At 33.8% G+C, this 24,672-nt stretch overlaps 3 protein-coding genes across 3 annotated transcripts; 2 read left to right on the forward strand and 1 right to left on the reverse strand.

The window, feature by feature from the left end:
* Nucleotides 1-7,003: 7,003 nt before the first annotated feature.
* Nucleotides 7,004-8,724, forward strand: LOTGIDRAFT_137239 (hypothetical protein; the record flags this gene model as incomplete). The annotated part of the gene is made up of 4 exons (XM_009047555.1): nt 7,004-7,249; nt 7,558-7,725; nt 8,045-8,205; nt 8,625-8,724. Coding segments are annotated over 4 exons (675 nt in total), but the record flags the coding sequence as incomplete, so codon positions are not given.
* Nucleotides 8,725-11,516: 2,792 nt separating this feature from the next.
* LOTGIDRAFT_69446 (hypothetical protein) lies at nt 11,517-11,915 on the forward strand (the record flags this gene model as incomplete). Its single annotated transcript, XM_009047556.1, has 1 exon — nt 11,517-11,915. A coding segment is annotated over one exon (399 nt), but the record flags the coding sequence as incomplete, so codon positions are not given.
* Nucleotides 11,916-15,118: 3,203 nt separating this feature from the next.
* Nucleotides 15,119-20,529, reverse strand: LOTGIDRAFT_171370 (hypothetical protein; the record flags this gene model as incomplete). Its single annotated transcript, XM_009047557.1, has 8 exons — nt 15,119-15,242; nt 15,447-15,499; nt 15,818-15,897; nt 16,336-18,750; nt 18,873-18,907; nt 19,266-19,360; nt 20,019-20,196; nt 20,459-20,529. 8 exons carry the CDS (start codon nt 20,527-20,529, stop codon nt 15,119-15,121), a joined length of 3,051 nt encoding a protein of 1,016 aa, XP_009045805.1.
* Between the last annotated feature and the right edge of the window lie 4,143 nt (nt 20,530-24,672).

Consider the following 24,672-nt stretch of genomic DNA (forward strand, 5'->3'; position numbering starts at 1 on the left):
TCTTTTTCTTCTACTTCTTTATAGTCTTCTTCAAACATTTTTATACCACAGATACTTCATCTATAATCATTACAGATAACAACCTCTTTTTCTTCTACTTCTTTATAGTCTTCTTTAAACATTTTTACACCACAGATACTTCATCTATAATCATGGCAGGTGACAACCTCCTTTTCTTTTTCTTCTTCCTTATAATCTTCTTCAAACATTTTTATTCCACAGATACTTCATCTATAATCATGGCAGGTGACAACCTCCTTTTCTTCTTCTTCTTCCTTATAATCTTCTTCAAACATTTTTATTCCACAGATGCTTCATCTATAATCACGGCAGGTGACAACCTCCCTTTCTTCTTCTTCTTCCTTATAATCTTCTTCAAACATTTTTATTCCACAGATACTTCGTCTATAATCATTGCAGATAACAACCTCTTTTTCTTCTACTTCTTTATAGTCTTCTTTAAACATTTTTATTCCACAGATACTCTATCTATAATCATGGCAGGTAACAACCTCTTTTTCTTCTTCTTCTTCCTTATAATCTTCTTCAAACATTTTTATTCCACAGATACTTCGTCTATAATCATTGCAGATAACAACCTCTTTTTCTTCTACTTCTTTATAGTCTTCTTTAAACATTTTTATTCCACAGATACTCTATCTATAATCATGGCAGGTAACAACCTCTTTTTCGTCTTCTGCTTCTTAATCGGTTCCTTTCTATTTAATCTTCTTCCGAACATTTTAGTAAACAAAATTTAATCCATAATCTTGCAGGTAACAACCTCTTCTTCAACGTCTTCTTAGTCTTCTTCAAACATTTGTATTCGATCGGTTCACACTTCATCCATATTCTTGCAGGTTAAACCCTCTGCTTCTTCTTCTCCTTCTTCTTAGTCTTCTTCTTCTTCTTGGACGGACATTTTAATCCACAAAGTATCATCCATAATAATTGCAGGTGACAACCCTTCAACAATAGTGATAAAGAAGGGGGTATTAGACGTTGATAAGATGTACAGAATAGACGTTGTCTGTACTATCCCTGGTCGACTTGGGAATGGTTTAGCTGGATTTTCCATTCTGACAAACTTACCTCCTTATGATGGAAACTGCACGGTAAATCCTTCATCAGGTAGGCTAAAAATATAAATCATTGATATTTTGTTATGCCATCAAATACGATATTAACAGTTGTTTTTTTTTAAAGAAGACCATTATAATGTATCGTAGACCATAATTAAAATTGTTCCATTGGTAGCCAAGAAGCGTTAAATTCCGTATTCCAGTTTTTGGGCAAACATTTTGTAGATTCAGGCTTCAAAACCCCCAGGTTGATTGTTAATTTTTTTAATAGGAATAGCAACACAAACTAAGTTCCGTGTAATATGTGAACATTGGAAAGATGAAGGATTTCGACGGCATCGTAGTGACAACTTGGATCAAAAAGAACCATTAACATACAAGTATTTCATCAATAAAGACGATTTCCTAAATCCTTTAGTATCTGGAGGTCAGTAAAAACTGTTAATGGGATATATCTTTTATATTTTTGAGTTGCCATCCGATAGAGCCCGAATTCAGATATCTATAATTCAAGGAAAAACGTGCTAAGATAAGAATTAAATCATTATAATTGTAATACTGCTCTTCAAGTATGAATGCTAAATCTGTAAGTTACGACAGTTTTACAGACCACGAAATTTTTTTGCTGTATTGTAGATTCACTGGACGTCGAATTCAGATTATAGAATATGTTATGGATAGCTGAAATTGGGCTCAAATATTTAGACGACTAAATCCCTTAAAGAGAGCCTAGTATTGTAGAACTCCCTTAGTCACAGTTATCCAAAAACATGTTAACATATTTTTTGTCTAAGTTTTTTAAAGTGTAAACAGAAAACAAATTGATAGTTTTTTTCGGATAAATTTCAGAAGGTATATTTTTGTATTGTCAGTTGAAAGTACAACCCCTGAAATCAATGTTCCAGTATTTCCTGGTTTAATTGGTACAGATTATATTATTGTAGTAGAAATATTTGATATTTTACAAGACTTCGCCAGAGTTAAATTACCAATAGAGGTCGGTATATATACGGGTAACATTCTAAAACATATCAACGTGCGTGATCGTTTAATGGACAACAGTACTGTCAAAAGTACACTGTTTTAGTAAAGATTTCATTTAAATCTTTTTAACACGGTGATGTCCATCATTCCTTACCATCTTTCCCGATCCGTGCCTTTGATAATATCTTCTCGAAGGAGTCATCATAGAGAGAGCACTGTCATCAACAAATGTATATAGGATACATACCAAAGTAGTATGCAATGTCTGATGAACTTCCAGATACGTATATATCGATCTATATACTGCTGATCTACATAGATTTTTGTTATGTATCTAAGGTAAATCATTGTTTGATAAAAACCACTCTCAGTCTTTTTGTTAGGAATGGCTTTTTACAGTTTTATTTCTGTGCTTATTGTTTGTAGACAATTTGTCAAAATTAGTATAATCTAAAGCAATCTATTATTTTTCTGCATTACATTCTATGTAAGAAGAAGCTGAATGATTTAACAAGTCCTACTGATAAATATTTCATATGTGTTAAACCTTTTAGTTACGGAATAAGGAATTCTTTTAAGTTTCAAAAGATTGTTGATTGTTTGAATAAGAATGAAGATGTTTAAATTGAATACAAATTATATTTTAATACACCACTTACTTTTTATTAACTACAAAGGGATTTAGATTGGTTACCATTGTGTTCTGGTTATATTATATTAAGTTTATATGCTATTTTGGTGCAATTATTAGTGTTCCATGGCATTCAGCCGTGGGCAAATTTATCCATCTTGATTCGCAATTCTATCTTATGAATTGATGGACAATTCTCAAAGAATCCATTGTCCATTTGTTATTAGGACGGGAAATAATGTGCCTGTTATTTTTTGACAACCCCTAACACATGGGAGTTTTTTGTTTCCTAATATCCAGCTTTGCTTGTTATATTACAGCTTATTTCTCCGTTTGATACTATGAAGGATCTGAGTGAAGTCGAAAAGATCAATAAACTGATAAATGAAAATGAACAGAACCTAAAGGAAGTGAACTTGACTGGAAGTTCAGCTAAATTTACTCGTGAAGTGAATTCAGTGGTGTCAGTCATCCAAACTGTGGTATGAACATTTTCTACAATAGATCAAATAAATTATTACTCATATCTTCATCATTGTAATAACCAGTATCGATCGACAGCAGCAAACATTCACATTCTCATAACCATCATCATCATCATCATCATCTGTACCAATCAATCATCATCATCATCGTACATCATCATCATCATCATCTGCACCAATCACATATTTGATGCCTGAGTGGTTGGGTACTTTGTTACAGGATATACCAGAAGATGAGTATCTGTTTAAGAAAACTTTGGCTGGTGACGAACAAGAACTCTCATGGGCAGAAATTTGGAAAGATTTTGAAACCCCAAGAGATAAAACCACTTCCAATAGAGTGGCGGATGTAAGTAATCTTGCAATCAATCGGAAAATTACTACTTAGTAATACGTGCAATACACTGCTTATGTCATTTTGTGAACGGGTGGGTACATGTAGGAATAATGACAGAAACTTCCATAATTTTGGGCATTGTGTAATTATTTTAACTTATTGCAAAGCCATATAAATGTCTGTTTTTCCAGTCACTTTTTAGTTCAAGACATGATAATGTATATTTTCGCATATATTTGACACTATACATGTTTACTTTATAGGCCACGCTAATAGATGGAAAGGGGCTTAGAATTATGACTTAATATTGGCATCTCTCAAATGTTCTCTAAGAAAAGTTTATTAGTCCTAACAATCCTTGTATTAGGTCAAAAATGCTTTGATAGCACCGGTATGTTAACTTACGCCCAGTATTCAAAATAGCATAAAGTTTACATGAATTATTTCTGCTTTCTTATACAAGTCAAACATGCCTTTTGTCTGAAAACAACGCCATTGATTGAAACTGGATTTTATTACCATGGGAGTAAGAGAACAATGAGATCTATCTATTATCTAGACGATAAACATACAAAGACGTTTAACGCCAAAACATAGCATTCAATATATTTCCAGTCTGGAGAAAGCTATATGGATACTCTATTGATGCGAAAAGAAGACGTAAAGAGCTTAAATGGCCAAGGAGTCGCAGCCCTTGCTCAGTCTTTAACCAATCTTGTATACAAACCTTCTACAACAAAACTCGATACAGCAGTAAGTTCTTCATAACAGTTTTGTTCATGGAATATTCCGTATACATGAAACACTTTTTTCGAAATCCAGTCTCATTTGAATGTAAATAATAATGATAATTTAGACAGATACTTCTCCAGATAAAAAATAGGTTTAAAATTAGCCTTCAAACAACAAACCAATTTTCAACTAAATATGTTTAAACTTTTAGCACATTACTTCTAATTTTGGCATGAGAGGAATATCTTTAATTCTTCTATCTTCCACTCATATCTATTTTCAGAAATCTGGTTCCAAGATGGCATTAGAAACTGCTAGTCGTATCAATGATATAATACGAACTCGACCATTTCCTATAAAAGATGATATTGAAGGCGCAGTATCAAGTAAGTGAGGGTTGGACGATATCAGTCAAAAGCAATAGCGACATTTCACTTTCCTGAGAAATTTTCCATTCTGCTATCTTTTTACTGATTTTTGTAAACCAATTTCAGCTTCAAATTAGGCGAAGGCCGATACTTAGGAAGTGCTTTGATATCTGTTTATATGAGCCAATATGAGTGAATGACACAGCTCAAGTGGGATTTTTGTATATATTCCTTAAAAGCAATCGTTGGAATAAAGATTAATTATATGGTTATCAAGCCCTGATCAATTTTTACATTTACAATTTCTATAAAACAGTTACCATTGATATTCATTGATTCATCAGGTGTAACTGACTTCATTGACCATCTAATGATGGCGTCAGTACCAGATTTAAAGGGTCGAGTACCGGATGTTAATGAAGACAGTATAAGAGAGGAAGTGAAAACAAATAGTATAGTCGGACAACAGATTGGCGAAGATGAGGCAACGTTTGTTGCTTTACGACTGGCGAAATCGGAGACATACGAAATTGAACAAAAGAAATCTACGGTAGGAAATTCATTGTTGATATAACAGATGTGTTGTCGTACTTATGATAAATTGGCCGAATCATTAAACCTGTTGGTACACTTTGAACTCTTGCCTATTAGATTCTACTGGAGAGTGTTCATTAATATAGTATAATCCTGAAATTGACCCCTTGCTGCTTTTCAATGAGGTTGTTTTATTTTTATGAATTGTTATTTAGACTTCACGACATGGGCTATCAGTATCAGTATTATTGTTAAATTTCAGAGTCGTTCAATGATAGGAACATTAGAAACTAGTTTAGACCAGAGTCATGATGTTTTATCAGCTATGTTGGTTAAAGACCAAGATCCATTGAAGATCCAGAAGAAAAACATGCTGTTACAGAATCAAAAGTTAGATCCAAATCAACTAGGCACCAACGGGTTTGAGTCGGGGGATTTCCAGCTTCAGTTTCCGAATCTAAACAGCACAGTGGGCAATTCAACAAGTACGCTAAATATTCGGGTAGGTTAATTGAACGATTCCATACGATTCAATGACAATGTAACCATGAGTCTATCTAGCATGAGGCAATGGTCACTGATTGTATTGGATTTACCGATGCGCTGTAAGGTAATGGTACTGAGAGATGTGAAAAGTCAGTATATTATTGATACTGATATGCCTGTCGATGTTGACATTATGAACATTAAATTTCTGTACTAGTGATGTCTTTCTCATTTCAGACTACGTTATTCAAGAAAAATCCATACACCTGGGGACAAAATGATTCATCTTATGGTATCGATTCTCCAGTTCTTATGGTCAATCTTAAAGATAACAACAATTCAGTTTTAAAAACCAGCCTGGACCTTACCATAAACAAAAACACCAACGTCAAGTTTAAATCAGTAACTGGTGAAGCTGCTACCAAGGATGCTAATGGAAACCATTTCCATGCTGCCAAGTTAAAAAATGCCAGAGATGCAATATATGTGTATTTACAAACGAATAAAACGTTTGAATCCATCACGGGTATCTTCCGGCTAGAGAAAATTCCTAAATTCAGTGGAAATTATGACTATAAAACAGTAGCTGAACTTAGTAAATTAAATAATGTCGATGTCTATAAGTTGTTTGTCCCGTCTAATACTTTTTCAGCCAGTGGTACAGTGATATTCGGTTTGTTATTTGGTAAGTTTAGGTTAGTTCAACATCAAATCCCACATTCATTTCAACCAAATATATTGGACGTTTTTATTCTCTTATTTTTAATGTAACATTTTTGATAAAGGGTATATGAAAAAACTTGATTTTACAGTTGATATTTTGCTTAGAATCATACTATTTTCTTCTTTTTCGATAATACAGAAGACGAATCCACGGAAGTTTTAAACAGAGAGAAACGAGAAGCGTTAGATAATGGTAAGTGACATAATTTCAAATTCAAATCAAATTAATTTTCACGGACGAAACATATTTACTACTATTCATAAAACTACCTTCTCAATGGGCTACGCTGGTCAATTGTAGAACGAAAACCCCGTCTATCACTCATTTCAGCCACACCTAATTCGACTTATGAAAGCGGTTCTTCAAATGGAACAAAGACAGATGAATCTGGTAAATCAAATGGTGCTTCACAAGATAATGATTATGGATTATACACGACAACTGATGGATGTGTCACTTGGGACCCCGAAGAAGAGGCGTGGGATTCAACATCATGCAAGGCAAGTATTGCCATGATATTTTTATTTTGGAAGAGTGAAAACAATGATTTTTTCATGGATTCTCGCAGTCTTAAGTCATTGGTGATGTACAGTAATCATCATGATGAACATTTTATACACATTGTGTATCAAACCATCTTATGTTTTCATTGCAGATATCAAAGTATTCAACACCATATAAAACATTGTGTTCTTGTTATGATCCACCAGGGAATTCATTTGCAAGTTCATTTTATGTTCCACCCAATTTAATTGACTTTGGCACGGTATTTTCTAAGTTTGATGCTAGTAATGCATCAGTGTATGGTACTGTTATAGCCACTCTGGTAGTGTTCGGGTTGATGGCGATCTGGTCGAGAAGGAAGGACAATCAAGATAAAGTAAAAGTAAGTCTAGTGATATTTTTCCAAAACGCTAAACAAAGAATAATTATGCTTTACAACATACATGTTAATGATTATTGGAAGAAAGATTTCATCGCAACACCAAAATGATCTGCACAATGGGCAAAGTTTCTTGCTGATAGAAATGGAACTCTAGTTTTCGAAAATATCATGCAACCTTCAAGGCACTGTGGTGTTTGGTAGTTCCTTCAGGGAAGAAGACCTCTATGTTGATTCTCAGATATGGATGAATGTTGTATCTTCATCGTTGGTGTGCCATTTTGAATTTTGTTTTTCTTTTACTTTTACAGTGGAAGTATGGTTTTTTGAAAGATAACAAGATTGATGAGAATTACATGTATTTAATCAGTGTGGAAACTGGACTGAGGAAACATTCTGGTTGTAAATCTACTATCAGTTTTATATTGAGTGGTGAAGATGGTGATACAGGTGCTAGGATATTGGGAGATGGGGAAAGAGTAAGTATGACTGAAGTTGTTGTCGTCACAATTCATCACATCGGTTCTTATATCATTATTGTACGTTAAACCTTTTTACCTTAGTTTTAAAGATAAATGGTTTCGGGCAGGACAAGATACCTTTTTTAGCAAAGCATGGCTGATTGTTGACTAGCATATTTGGAGCTTTTATGAAATGTGTGCAATCTAGCAACTTGTTATGGTTGACAAGCCTTTGAAATCATATGCATTAGGTTTCATATTTGAATTCGAGTATCGTAGATAATTCATAGCTGCTCCAATTCTGATTTAGTGTTATGTAAATCTTTTTAATTTGTAGTACTTTGAATCCGGAAGTGTAATGAACTTTATCTGCACTACTAATATGAGTTTAGGGAAGTTATTGTATTTGAGGGTATGGAATGACAGTAGTGGGGAGAACCAATGGGCATCATGGTACTTAGTGAAAATAATTGTTGAAGACCTCAATACAAAAGAGAGGTAAAGATAAGTTTTTAAATTTAATCTTGTGACAAAATTGAACCTTTTATCTGAACCTAACGGAATTAAAAAAATATATGCGGTCCTTCAGTCTGGCTACAATTGCTTTTATACTTGATAGCAAGCATATTCTTGAGGATTTGGGTATTTTGAGAAAACTTGATAATGGTGTTTATGACATCTATATTAAAAAGTATCATTGTTTGTCGAAACGCGGTCGTAAACAGCCCATCAGCATTCAAGAAGACAAAATTCTTCAATGTTTAATTTTCACCTACTGTAGGGACCAAATCCAAAAAGGTTCTGTTACCTTGATTGGTGATCTTCTGAATATGATATCACTCAAACAAAGATAACATTCGTCACTCGTTATCTAAGTAATATTTTAATTTTGATTTGTGTATAATTTTTCTTTACAGTTGTGTATTCGTGGTGAATAACTGGTTGGCTGTTGATAAAGGTGATGGTATGCTAGAGAGGGTGGTACCAGTCGCCAGTTCAACAGAACTTATGTCATTCAATAAATTATTTTCTGAACATAGACAAGCTACACTTACTGACAGCCACTTATGGTTATCCGTAGTTGTGCGCCCAAATAGAAGTTCTTTTACTAGAGTACAAAGGTTATCCTGTTGTTTAGTTCTGTTATTCCTGACTATGATATCAAATGCTATATTCTTCAAATCTTCAGAAACGGTAAATGAAGAGGAAACTGTTAAGAGTGAAATTCAAATCGGAATATTTCGGTTTTCAATGTCTATTTTGTTTACATCGTTAATGAGCTTGCTTATAACTTTACCGCCGACATTGCTCGTAATTTACTTATTTCGACTGTCTCGGCCATACCGACAGAAGACCTCTTGCTCGTGGAACTGTTGTGGTAAATGCAAGTCACGAAAAGTAGAAGATAGTACTGACACAGATTCATTGAATTTGTCCCAATTACCACAACTAATCCCAGAGACTGAAGATGTTGACATAAAACCACATAAACATCCTATAGCGGACCCTATGACACCAGGCTATGATTCAGCACATAATCAACAGGAGAATGAGCAAATCCTTGAAGAGAGGTTCATAACTCCTAATACTCAATTGCCCCTGCCACATTGGTGTGTATATCTAGCTTATATATTGGTTGTGACCTCAGTGTTAGCATCAGGCTTCTGTCTAATCCTCTTCAGTATGCAGTGGGGAACTAGTGTATCAGAAGAATGGTTGACTGCTTTCCTTTTGGGATTTATTGAGAGTGTTTTTATGGTTGACCCTTTTAAGGTGAGTACAGTTCTAATTTGAATCGGCGAATTGAAGGTTTGCTCCCAATAAAACTAAAACGTTATTACATAATTTTGGTTATTACCCCATTACCATTGCGTTCTTGAAAATAGTTTATCCTGTTGGCTTTTAACACTTATATACATTCTGTTTCAGATTTTGATCATTGCTGTGTTGTATGCAATTTGTTCTAAGAATCCTTATACAAGTCCTGTGAAAGTTGACATCGCAACAGCAAAACAAGAAGCAACCAAGTTAGCAAAGCATTCTATCGGTAAAACAACCTACGAATTTCTCATTAAAGACTTAATTAACTAAATTATACTGTTCATTATTCAGCGGTATTCGTTATGTGTCCAAGTTACAGAACATTTAAATATATCATATAAATCAAACACTATTCAATCGGTTCTTACATCTTGAAAGAAACTGTTGGCTAAGTGAGCATTAAAATTATATTTTCAGAGGATCGAATACCAAAATCAACACCCAAACCTGTGACAAAGGAAGAAATCGAACAGCTACAAATCAAACGGCTAGAAACGTTACAAGCTGAAAACACATTGATACAGCTTGTGCTTTATCTGGTGTTTCTACTGTGTTTAGTTATTGTGTCAACTGGTAACAGAGACTACAGAACTTATATCTTTAAACACCATATTGATCGAACAGTCTTTATTGGTAGTTTTGAACAGGTATTAAATTAATCTCTTGTCGTATTTCTTAAAATTTTATTTTGTTGCAAATTCTAGCTTCTGTATACTTAGAAACATATTCACTTTAGAGATAATCATATGATTCAATGATCAATTAATTTTTTTAGATTAAAACTCGCGAAGATTTCTTGGATTGGACCAACTCAACGTTGATTCCAGTGATATTTCCTCACCATCTGTATAATGGTAAAACTCTCACCTGGCAGGAAAAACTCTTGTATTCCGACTTAGCTAATTTTAGAGTAGGACCTGTAAGAATTCGCCAAGTTCGCTCTAAAGCACGTGAGTATTAATATCCATCTCTCGTCCTTTAGGCTTTTTAGTTGTTGGTATGACAACAACAATAGTTAGTTCGACAGAATATTTTGATCATACTTTAAAACCAAGTCAAATGTAGCTATCTGTGCTTTTATGACACATATTATCATTGCGCAGGCATCTCCATTCAATAAGGAGCAGGGAATTCCAGATGTCGTTAAGCTATGTTTTTGCTTTTTGATAAGGTTGGATCTTTTGTCGTTTTAAGGCCCAGTACCTTTTTATGGATTGAAGTATTTACTATTAACTGATGAAGACCACAGCTACTACTGGCAATACAGCACATCAAAACAAGATGATAGTGATTACTGTCTGGGATGGAAACACAAACCATGTCCTGAGAACGAAGAGGTCTTATCAGTGTCATCAGCAGCTTGGAAATACCAGAACGGAGGTGACATTGATTCGTCGAATACTGGCCAATTAGACAGCTATGATAATACCGGCTATAGTGTTGATATATCGGTCAATTATGATATTTCTTTACAAAAGATCCAGGAATTGTATTCAAATAATTGGCTGGATCGACAAACTAGGGCCGTTTTTACCGACTTTACCCTATATAATATTAACACAAATTTAGTTTTGACTATCAAGTTGATAGCAGAGTTTCCAGAATTTGGAAGTGTATTCGTATGGCGTCATATCGATGCTATGAGACTATTCCAATATTTTGGTAACATGGGGATCTTTAACATAATATGTGAGGCTATTCTTGGAATAATCATGCTTGTTTTTACCTTTAAATGTGCAAAGAAGTTTAAAAAGTTGAAGTGTGAGTTTTTTAAGAATTTTTGGAATATCGTAGACACTATTACTATCATGCTTTCTGTTATTGTGGTCATTTTCTACGTTTTGCGAAAAGTTTACTCTGATGAAGCTTTGGCTAAATTTCGAGAGGATCCTAAGAAATTTGTGGATTTTTCGCACATTGTTACATGGGATAGTACATTTGTGTGCAGTTTGAGTTTCCTTGTATTTATTACCATTATTGGACTTCTGAAGTTATTGGGTTACAACAAACGCCTAGTAATGATAGGCAGTGTATTGAAACATTCAGCAAATGACTTATCCTCTATGGGAATAATCTTTGGAATCACGATCAGCGCATTTATTCTATCCGGTTATGCAATTCTTCACACAGAGCGCTCCGAGTACATGTCAATCTTCACCTCTGCACTCAATTCCGTCATATATTTACTCGGTAAAAATAAACTTGGACATATCATGATGGTTTATTCCGACTCTCCTCTGCACAATCTCTATTTTATGGGCCTGGTATTTTATGTTATATTTATATTAATCACCATGTTTCAAGCTATACTCAACTCCAGCATGGCAGTAATCAAGAGCGACCTTGATCAAATTCCAGCACCATATGGAATAACGAATGTGTTAAAGAACCTGTATCAAACATTTATAGGAGATTGGTTACCAACTAGTTACAACAATAAACAACAAGAGACCAGTGGATGTAAGTACAATATATTATAATGTAGATTATTGCACTCTCTGTAAAGTCATTCTTTCGCCAAGGATATCGAGCAAAGAATTTGACACACGAAGTATTGAGCCAGTGCGTACCTTTCAAGTTGTTGTAATTTGCTGATCCGATTGTGTATGCTGATACTTTCTTTTGCATATTGCAATCAGGTTATCATCAATCATTATGGCTTCAGAATGCACAAAACGTTACTGTTGCAATCATGATTGTAGTAAAATCTGGTCTTTAACACATTTTCTGACATCAACCCGAAATTATTAATCTCCATGATTCAATAAAGAAATACTGAATCTTGATATATTTTGTAGATTCCACAGAGTGTAGCTTGGAGAAAGATGGCGCTGCAGATGTTTTAAAATCTTTAAACGACGAACTGAAGGCCATAACAGGGGTGTGTATAAAACAAATTAGATTTTGTGTTTATATTTTATGATAAAGTAAAGAAGGGTTACTTCCACAGTATTTCTTGGTTCACCGTTGGAGGTTCAATGCAAGGCCGTTCGCTAAAGTGGCTGTATAAGAGGTTGTACAAGGATTGCCATTGCTTTGGATTGAGGTGCTAATTTTTGACATCCAAGACATTAAATTTATATTTGTAGTAATATCGCAATTCTTACAGAAAGAATGAATTTCACATATGATTCATTTTAACAATTTAAATCCGCTGCTGTTTAAACTGAGCATACGTAGAAGTTGGTTATTGTCAGAATATTTCTTTTATTTTTCAGGTAAAGGGAAATGAACTGAAAGATCGTTTTACCAGAATCAAAAAAGGAAATGAACTGAAAGATCGTTTTACCGGAATCAAGAAAGCATACAGTAAAAAATTGATCTTTGAGTGATATTGATGTAAGGATTAAGAACATGTCTAGGATTAATTGTTGACTGGTTGACTCATGTATACCTTTTTCCATGTACATTTTCCATTGTATATATTTTGAACAAATGGATGATAAACATTGGCTAAATTTGCTATTAAGTTGTTCACAATTTTTAAGAATTGACTTTTTGACCGACAGCTAACGTTAGGTTAGTAAGTTAGACCACATTAAGATTTAAGTGGTTGAGTAGTGGGAAATAAGAAAATTTTACTTATTATGATGTAAATATTAAGCATTGTTAAGCCACTTTATTAAAATATTCAAATCTATAAACTTTCTAGCTTAAAAAAACAATAACAAATAAATATCAACAAAAGATTCAAAAGGCAACAAAATATTTTCCCTTTATACATATATTAGTGAAAATTCTTACTCATACAAAATTGTCTTAATTTGATCGAATGTCATTTTTGTTATATAATTCTTGGAGTCTCATTACTATTCAATGAAATGTCAGTCCTATTCAGTGAAATGTCAGTCCTATTCAATGAAATGTCAGTCCTACTCAATGAAATGTCAGCCCTATTCAATAAAATGTCATTCCTTTTCAATGAAATGTCAGCCCTATTCAATAAAATGTCATTCCTTTTCAAAAAAATGTCAGCCCTATTCAATGAAATGTCAGCCCTATTCAATGAAATGTCAGCCCTATTCAATGAAATGTCAGTCCTATTCAATGAAATGTCATTCCTATTCAATGAAATGTCAGTCCTATTCAATGAAATGTCATTCCTTTTCAATGAAATGTCAGCCCTATTCAATGAAATGTCAGCCCTATTCAATGAAATGTCAGCCCTATTCAATGAAATGTCAGCCCTATTCAATGAAATGTCAGCCCTATTCAATGAAATGCCAGTCATATTCAATGAAATGTCAGTCCTATTCAATGAAATGTCAGTCCTACTCAATGAAATGTCAGCCCTATTCAATAAGATGTCATTCCTTTTCAATGAAATGTCAGTCCGACTCAATGAAGTGTCAGTCCTATTCAATGAAATGTCAGTCCTATTCAATGAAATGTCAGTCCTATTCAATGAAATGTCAGTCCTATTCAATGAAATATCAGCCCTATTCAATAAAATGTCATTCCTTTTCAATGAAATGTCAGTCCTATTCAATGAAATGTCAGTCCTATTCAATGAAATATCAGTCGTATTCAATGAAATGTCAGTCCTATTCAATGAAATGTCAGCCCTATTCAATGAAATATCAGTCCTATTGAATGAAATAATTTAATGAAATGTCAGTCCTATTCAAGGAAATTATTCAATGAAATTATTCAATGAAATGTCAGCCCTATTCAATGAAATGTCAGTCCTATTCAATAAAATATCAGCCCTATTCAATAAAGTGTCAGTCCTATTCAATGAAATGTCAGTCCTATTCAATGAAATGTCAGTCCTATTCAATGAAATATCAGTCCTATTGAATGAAATAATTTAATGAAATGTCAGTCCTATTCAATGAAATTATTCAATGAAATTATTCAATGAAATTATTCAATGAAATGTCAGCCCTATTCAATGAAATGTCAGTCCTATTCAATAAAATATCAGCCCTATTCAATAAAGTGTCAGTCCTATTCAATGAAATGTCAGTCCTATTCAATGAAATGTCAGTCCTATTCAATGAAATATCAGTCCTATTGAATGAAATAATTTAATGAAATGTCAGTCCTATTCAATGAAATTATTCAATGAAATTATTCAATGAAATTATTCAATGAAATGTCAGCCCTATTCAATGAAATGTCAGTCCTATTCAATAAAATATCAGCCCTATTCAATAAAGTGTCAGTCCTATTCAATGAAATGTCAGTCCTATTCAATGAAATGTCAGTCCTATTCAATGAAATGTCAGTCCTATTCAATAAAATGGCAGTCCTATTCAATAAAATGTCAGCCCTATTCAATAAAATGTCATTCCTTTTCAATAAAATGTCAGTCCTATTCAATGAAATGTCAGTCCTATTCAATGAAATGTAATTCCTATTCAATGAAATACGATTTCTATTTAATGAAAAGTAATCCCTGTTGATTGAAATGCCATTTCTATTAAATAAATGCTATTAGCTAAAATATAAAAGACATTTCTGCACTTAGATTGTCATCTCGTCAAACGAAATCATACGTCTAAGATGTACCATATGAGAATTGTGGGCACACTTATTTAATGGTACATTTAATGCCCATTATCGATTTCCTTTATGTATTCAAGGTTCATGTTTCCAATTCAGACAGTTCCAAAACAGTTTCTTGTAGTTTACTGACATATTTCTCTCCTATATTCTCCAATGTTTGACTCAAACTTTTCTCAACATGTTTCTCTAAACTCGGATCTTGACTGAAAGTTAATGAAAACAAGTAAGTTATGACAGGGTGGCGGCCATTTTTAATTTGGTCCATAAAAAAATGTCTGCCCCTTTTGATGGAATTACAGAAATCATAGACCAGAAATCTAAATGATGCATATTGAAGCTATATTTGCCTATTATAAACACACAATGGCTTAAAAAAAGGGGGAAAAGGATGAAATATATATACTGACCTGACTAATAGTTGAACCACATTACAAACCGTTCGACATTCCTCATTATATAACTACAATAAAAAGAAAAAAAAGATCCAATGCCCTCAGTGTCATTTGAACCTACGTCACGACACTGGAAAAGTGTCACAATATTCTGAACCATCACGGTGAAATAGTCAAGGTTTGCTGAAGTGCTGTTTTAAAAGCATAACTTGCTTTTAGTGCAAAAAAAATGAGACACTTGCAAAAGATTGCTGCCGTGGAATAAACTATATGTTGGTAGTCAAACAAAATCAAAAGAATTATTTTCAAGAAGCAAACTGGTAGTTCAAAGGTTGGAGAAGTATCCACAATTAACTGACATTCAAAGTATAATACCATGTCCCCACCTTTTCTAACTTTTCCTTCTCACCCAGTAAAAATGACATTTGGTGCGGTTTGACTAGTGAGCACACATATCCATCATCAGCTGGAAATACAAAATTTACACATTACATATGCTATATGCTATGCTATATATTTTAAACCATTAATTCAGTCCAAATTTTATCCTTAACAACGATCAGTTTAAAATGAAAGGAATTTTTTTCTGTTACAGATTTTGCTTATAAAGATGGATAACTCCATGCTGTCTTCACAGAGAAAAATTCTACCTTTCGACATTTGACTACTTCTTTTTCTATTAAAAACTGTCGAGTGTTCTGTATCTTGATTCGTGATCCACATTTAGCGCATAGCTGATAGCTTTTGTTTTATCTCATTGAAAGACTATTCATCTTTTCAATGTCGGCCCTTAACCGGTAGAAGCCTGGTTGAAAAACCCGAAATAGCTACCAAACCAACCCATCCGATTTGAAAGCTTAACGGGGTAATTAGACAGCAAGATCCATTTAGTGTTTGCGCTTACCTTGTTTTTGTCGTTTTGCAGGATTGGTTGACTGCTTGATGTTGATTTCCCCCCCAGGGTGGTCTATATCTTCAGATATTGGTCGTTTCAGTTTATTTGTTGATTCAGTCTCTTCAGCAAAAGCTATACCCATCTGCTGCAGTGGAGTGTCCGAATGTAAACCATATGGTGCAGATTCTGAGTGTTCGATAAGTCGCATACCTGTCTCTTGGTTTTGTTTTCTACCATATTTGGAAACAGTTTCCATTTCAGTGTTTGTCAAATCAGAATTAGGACCTGGTGCAGATATTGGTGGATCCTTTAAATAACCTTTTAGTGAGTTGATATTCTGTTCACAACATACATTTTGTATTGTGGACTCTTTTAAAGCGTCTTGTGGTTTCGATAAATAAAGTTTTTCACATTTTGTCGATGTATTAACTTGAGGATTTGAACTTACAAGATCAGTGCAGGGAGGTATATAGATATTTTCAGGATTTAATGCAATACTACAGTACTTCAGACACGGTGAAGTCTTTTCGAATGTGTTACTGCCTAAATTGTCTTTCATCGTGTTGTTATTTGTGACCAAAGTTAATAGTTTAGGGGGTTGAACACCAGAATCGTTTGATGAAACAAAATCCACTTTGTAAGATGGGGATCCACTTAACTCCAGTTGACTACAAGAAAAAGTATTATTGTTATGTCTTTGCAGCTCTTCCTTCATAGGCACAGTTGCATCTGTTTCAGTCACTGAAGATGTGTTTAAATCTATACAATGCATGACCTCATCTAATAGAATCGTAGACTCTTCAACATGAGTGTCAATGCTAGATTTGTCTTCACTGAAAGAAATGGAAGTAGCACTCAAATTGTCACTAAGAATGGAATGGTCTGAGTCAAGAGCTTCTGAATCAACAGGAAGAATTGCGTCGTCACATTGGATCTTGTGATTTGTTGATTTTGTTTTTTCTAGATTTAATCTGAGCACATTGGTTGATTCAATTTGAATATTAAATTCTTGGTGGGTCTTTGGACTTGGTCCCGAGTGTTGATGTATAGAATCAACGGATGCATTAAATGAACGCAATGTTACATCAGGTAGATGGGATTCCAAATCTTTTCTAGTGGACATGTGGTCACTTTCTTCATTATTGTTTGCTTCTATCCCTTCGGTTGTTGTTGTGACACGTCGTCGTGGAGATGAAACATTTTCTACTCTGCCCTCTTTAAAAGATTCTTTAGGACCATCTATCTTAATTGTCAAGATATTTGGTATTTGTTGGACATCAGATGTAATTTCATTGGTTTGGCTGTTTGTCAACTTTTTCTGGTGAAAGTCCACAAACCGTTTAGATATCAAAGATGTTACATCAGGTTGTACATCAGCTTGTTTTATCGTCTCGTGATGATCGTGTGTGACAGTATTATATCCATTGATATCTATTGATTTATCTGCGACCTCGTAATTTTGAAAAGATTTGCTCTTATATAGTCTTTGTTTCTGTGTATTTCTCGAAAGGCTCGAAGAAGTTGACGGAATTTTAGATTTAAATGAAGGCGTAATTTCGGATTTATTTCGCTTTCTTTTTGGCTTAATATTTTCAGAATTAGCATTAACATCATTAGTATTGCACAGCTCGTTCGAATCTAAAGGATTTTGAAACATCTTATAATCCTTCACAAGCGTAGACGTTTTATTTATATTAAATTTGATTTTTCTAGTTTGGTTTGGAACGTTTACGTTGTTATCGGGTAACAATGTCCTATCTGCAGAAGCAAGTAATTCTTTTGTACCTACAGACAAGTTATCTGACTCAACAATCTTTGCTTTCTTGGGATCAGTTTGTTCGGGAACCTTTTTGTTATTCTCTGACTCACTTGAAGTACAATCAGAGTTTATTTCCTGGTGGTTCATTTTTACAGACGATTTGTTCCCTGAAATGTCTCTACTTGATAAAAGTTGGTGCTTAGTCTTAGATGGAGCCATAGAAACAATACGTCTGGAATCTTCATGAGACTTTGCTACTACTAATTTTCTCACTTCTTGAAACTTTGGTTTTTGGTTGGTTACCGAGACATACCCAAACTTAATTGGACTAATTTCTACCTTCTTTGTTTTCTTCTCGAAAACTGTTGTTGGTTTATTATCAGTTATAGGTAGTGAAACATCATTAAGCTCTTCCGACCTGGAGATAATTGATATTTTTCGGACATGGTTACTGATCGTAGAGGATGGACTGCTGCTGTCTGTTCCAGACGTCACTAGGGTACTGGAAGTTTCAGAACTCGAGCTGTTAGACAACACCCGAACACGACGTTTAATAGCTTTTTTGACTTTTTCCTTATAGCTGTAACGAGATCGGATTCTTGAGGTATGTTCAGATCTTCTCGGAAGAGGAACTTGATTGTCGTCTGCGTTGTCTTTGTGGACTCCTGGAAAAGATATACCGAGTTTGAAACAAAAAAGGAAAAGGTTCAAAAATCGATAACGTTGAGTGACTACCAAAGCCAACTTTATTCTATACCAGGCTCAAATTTGTCAAAAAATTACAAACCTTCTAATTGGAGGCGACCTTTTCCTTTCAGTAACCTGAAAGCAGATTATTACAAAATTAATACTTTCTTGTTCACATATCTTGATTTTTTTTCAGCTTGTGATGTGTGGCATGACTCAACATTTCCAGAGCTTTGTGCAGCTTAAGTAATTCTAATGCCTCGAAGTTTGGCGGTTTTTATGCTTAGCTAAGATTTGTAAGCCTGGATACAAAGAAAGATATTTAATCAAACCCGTAGCTGGAGGAGGCAAGCCACCCCCCCCCCCCCACTACCCCCGAAAAAACTGCAACATTACGGCAACTAAACGTCATACACCATTACCCCTCCGGAAAATGGAGGTCTGGGAGGCAGGTACAGTGAAGATTTACAAAGAAAGTCAGTGAATACCTTACCTTGTATTCTTTAGTATTACTGCGAGAAACTGTTCTATCCTTGCTAGTATTTCTATACTTCTTCTGGTACTCTGTTTCTTGACTCTTATCACGTGCTGTATGGCATTAAATCATTAATTATTATTCAAATTATAAAAGTTCTACACAAACATTTCTATGCATAAACTAAGTATGACTTTTAAGAAAACTGTTAATGAAAAAACTGGAAAATTTTAATGTTATATAATATAAGGTTGTACTGTTCGTCAGTAAAAATGTAATATATTTATCCTTTGATATAGAAATGAGTGGTTGTAGTGCCATAATGAAAGTATACTGAAAACTTACATTAAAAGAAAACTAAAGTTCAAATACTTACTTTGTTTCAAACTTGGCCTGTAAAATGCTACTTTCATTGTGTAACGATTCATAAACCGTGTGTTATGGTACCTGTAGGGTAGGAAAACAAATCGAATGTTAAGGATTTGTTTTCGTGTATATAGCGTCAGATCAAGGCCGAAAATCCACAGAAATGAAATAAACTAATACGTTCTTGATTTGGCTAATTAATTTTACTGTGAGGGAACAGTGGCAAAAAATTCCTCTTTTTGATTTTCTGCTGTTCACGTTAGTGCTTCAGATCAGAGTAAGATATTTTCCCAATACATGCGGTTTTAAAAGAACAATTAACACGAAGATGATACCCTTACAATTCAACCACGAAGTTAACCTTTCAAACTTAAACCAAGTGACCAAGGTCATCTCGGAACCCACCCCACTAAACTGTAGACCCATTTGTAGAAATATTACATACTTATTGATAGCGTCTAAAGCGTCATCTAGTCTGTTGAATCGTACTGTAACGTGTAAATGTAGTAAACTAGGATCTTGATTGTCACATTCTTGTCGCATACTTTCTATTGTAAATTTACCACATACTTTCAAGTTCATGCTGAAAAAAACCGATTGAATATTTCTGTTATCCACTGCACTGTTTTACAATTTGCCGTTATTTTTTTATTGAAAACGATATAAAAGTAGCTCTCAGAACTTTCGGGAATTTGACCCTTCTTAGTCTTGGGGTTAATAAGAATCGAACAACTTTAAAAGACGGAAGGGACGGAGGATATGCGCACGCTTGATAATATTTATCTGTTCGTGTGGCATGACAAGAATTATCTAACAATTGAGGAGTTTTGAAAAAAAAAACTTACCTTAAAGTCTCGGAAACAGGTATATCTGAATAATGTACTTTATAAATTCTGATAAAAATTGTGGAATTCATCTTGACAATTTCAACAAAATAGAATTAAAATTATCAAATCAACTAAAAACACTCATAAATCAACCATTTATGTCGACCTGTATCTGTAACTTGAATTTTGATTAATCGTGAATTCTATTTATGGCCTTATTGGGAGTGAGTGACATCGGTCATTTAAACCAGTTGTCACGTCAATCGCAATGAGTTGAAGTAGATATCATCATGCTCAAATTACTAATTAACGAACTCTTCAATAGCGAGTTAACCCCTCAATATTATTATCTAATATATTCATCTACTTATAGGATACGAAATAGATATATTATTGTCAAGGGAGTTGTCGCAAGGCCATTTAAAAGAGAAAAAGAAAGATGGATTTTATTTTATTTTGATACCAAGTGTAATATCAACAAGAATACCTCTCTGTTTCAGCGATAAGTTGTTGTAGATCTGGTGTTTCGATACGGTATTCAGTACTCACGCTAAGCATACTGATGAATACAATCAAAAACAATGCAGTTGTGAATACCTTCATTTTGATTACAGATTTTTTTATCTTGTAAAATGTATTTTGGTTTTAGATTGTTGAATAAAAATCTGTTACAATTTTCGTAAATTGCCAATTAAAATAAAACTGATTAATAAGATAGATAATTGATGTATGTTTTTGAAATATCAATATATTCTCTTAATCTATATGAACAATCAGTCATTTTAGTTCAAACAATTGAAACATACCGTAGACTACAAATACGCGAAGATATTACAAGCAAACTATCATCATTCTCTAAAAAGAACAATATTTACGTTTACGTCAATCATATATAGGGATAGTACATTAGACAACTTAAAGCGAGCCTAAGTTTTCAAGCCTTTTTATGTGTATCGGGGACACCTTTGACTTCTATTGGGACACTTCAATTCTTCGTCACCGGAAATGACGCAGCTCTCGCAAGAGAATTCATAACCAACCTACCACCAAACCACAAGAACATAATAATATAATATGTTATCTCCTCTTATAAGATGGTGGAATTTATAACTGAAAATTGTCGACTCTTTCACATTTTGCTTCACCGTTGCCTTATAGAACTCTTTACTACATCTTATATTGCTTAGTTTTAACGGAACGGAAGAGTTGCATGATATGAAGTGCAAATCAGAGCGCTAAATATCCTTATTTATGATAAAATGGCCGGTTTCGAATGTACAGTGAGGCGATTATTTGGTAAATAATGTCCATTAGTAAAGGTCTTTCCTTGAGATTACGTCATATACGTGTTTCTAGAATTATATGCGTTTGAATGTTAAAATGACGACTGTGTCATAAATCACGTAATTTTAGTAGAATTGCTAGAACCACAGACGTCAGATTGAAAATTGGAATGGCGCAAATTGATGCTATCACTGTCCCCAATACACATAAACAATTTATAAAACCTCTTTACCATCCTTTAAAGGCAAGTCTGTTTTACACTTTTCATTTTTGATGGCTATTTTATTTCCTGGAAGGTTTAGACATTTTGTAATGAATGTGAAATAAAATGGACGACGAAATAATGTCAAATTTGGTTTTTATCCAATATTTATATCAATCAAATAAGATTTATAAGCTTTGTCCATGAATGAAAAATTAATAAAATAATGTGATTTGAAGGTTTTGTGACTCGTTAGTCTAGATAGTGATTCAAAACGGCTGTGAACTACGTTCGTGTGTGTTATTTCCGAGAACTATACGTTATGCTTCTCAACCATTCGATCAGCTCCAATTCATCACTTTGGAATTTTTCCGGCATTCATCCCTAGCAATATTAAACTTCAAATTATTATAAAACTTAAATCTAGTGAGTTATTGTTACACACTTATATTTAAAGATCACAGGCCACGGATATATACAAAAAGTACAATGCCAAGATCCTTCAGTGAGAACTTGTGCTTGATAATCTCGAACAAGGATCTTAACACCTGGAAGTAGCTTGACTAATGTTAGGCTTAGATCGCCACATCAAAGATACATGCTACGCACTCAAATTGGGATAGTATTCAATGATATCTTTGTCAAGCCACGTGAGCAATTTTCTTCAGGACGAAAACATCAGCTCAGGAGTGATTCTGAGGATCAGCGATTTTATTTTGGAACTTTCAGTCTATTCAGCCTATTCACAAAATTCCTTATTTTGCGTTCATTTCACCCACTTTACAGATTTCATCCCGACAATTTTAATTTCACCCCGGGGTGCATATTGACTCAGGTTGAGAAGCACTGATTCATTCAAATTTATTTGTACAATACGTGCAGTTTTCTAGAGGCGCCAAAACAGTTTATACCACACCAGCAAATTTAGAGCCACCATGCGACTGATTCAAGCCATGTCTGCATAATCCAGACTAAAGAATCTAGATTATTGCATAGAAGATATTTTCTAGTCAAAGGTGTTGCTGAGATTGAGGTTATAACACTCTTTAAAGAATAAACCTTCAACAATATTTAAAAGACGACTGTCCAGGAAGCAAACGCATGGTAACAAAAATATCATTTACCAAAATTACCAAAATGTTAAAAAGGTTTATTGGCTAAATATTTAACATACCCTCTGTCTCTTCATCATTTTCATTACATGATAACAATTTTTAAAATCTCGGTCAGACAAAAATTAGCATTATTTGTCAATTATATTTGAATTATCATTTAAGTATTAAGTTTTAATTAACTAACCGATTGTCTGGAGATAAAACACAGAAATCCGAAAAAATGAGTCCGAAATCGAATACTTTGGGTTGAATATATTTTCTTTTAGATTTATTTTACTATATTGCTTCTTATCTGGACGATACATTTTAATTTAATCACCCATTTCAGTTGGTTATATCAATAATCGTTTAACTAGAAATTGAATCTAAGAAGACTTTCAATTTGAAAATGGAATAGAAGTTTTTCTACCTTATGACGTCATAGCAAAAATGTGAGTCAAACATAGAGGTGTATAATAAAGTCAAAGAATCATAAATGGCAATTTTTTTTAGAAAAATGATTTAAGAAGTTGATAAACAGCCTATTTTCCAGCCATCCTTTGTCCTGATATACGACCATAACCGCCATAGGGTAACAGTTTATTGCTTATATTTACGTTTTCAAGACATTTAAATTTTGATAAAAAAAAAAGTCTTTAGTATGGATTTAAGTAGAGCCTATTTCTTTACGTTTTAACGTTTGGGACTACCGATATGATTGTTCACAATGAATAACGACGTCACTGGTTAAAATTACTACGCCTAGTGTTTTGGTGATGAGGCAATGCCGTTTATGGTGATAAAAAATGCCACTAGTATTTGTCCAGTGGAAAAAATAATAGCTAATGTAGGCCTAAAGTTCACAAGCACAACATCTACAAATTGATGCCATCTACCGCTAAATGAAATGTCTAAAGACATTCTCGATTCCATTGCGATTATTAGTAACAATACCACCCACCGCACGATATCTGACTCTTCTTACTCGCTAATACCACGCTTATGGCGACTGTAAAACCTAAGTAAGGACCCCTTTCCTATGTGACGGGGCTATTAAAGATCGTAACTTTCGGCTATCTTATGCAATATACTTATAGATGATTGACGAACATGTAAATGTTGTCCTTAATAATTATTTGACGATGACGTTAACTTGTTGACTATGGCACACGTCTGTTTAAATTTGAACGGAATATTTCATCAGTTTGGACTAAAAAGACCATACAGATGTGTAATTGAAGAAGTTAAGACAGAGTCTTGTAAAGATTGAAACACGATCCTTCTTAAACTTCGAATACTCTACAAAATAACATTCCCACTTTTCATATCTACTGATTGTTCATATAGATTAAGAGAATATATTGATATTTTAAAAACATACATCAATTATCTACCTTATTAATCAGTTTTATTTGAATTGGCAATTTACGAAGAGTTATAAAAGCCAGGAGATTTTAACAGACTTTCATTCAACAATCTATAACTAAAGTAGGCTTATTTTTTACAAGGTAAAAAAAAATCTGTAATCAAAATGAAGGTATTCACAGCTGCATTGTTTTTGATTGTATTCATCAGTATGCTTAGCATGAGTACTGAATACCGTATCGAAACACCAGATCAACTCAACATTGAACTAGTTAAGAGAGGTGGTA

This window comes from Lottia gigantea (genome assembly GCF_000327385.1).
Source record: "Lottia gigantea unplaced genomic scaffold LOTGIsca_113, whole genome shotgun sequence".
In the NCBI taxonomy this organism is placed as follows: Eukaryota; Metazoa; Mollusca; class Gastropoda; family Lottiidae; genus Lottia; species Lottia gigantea.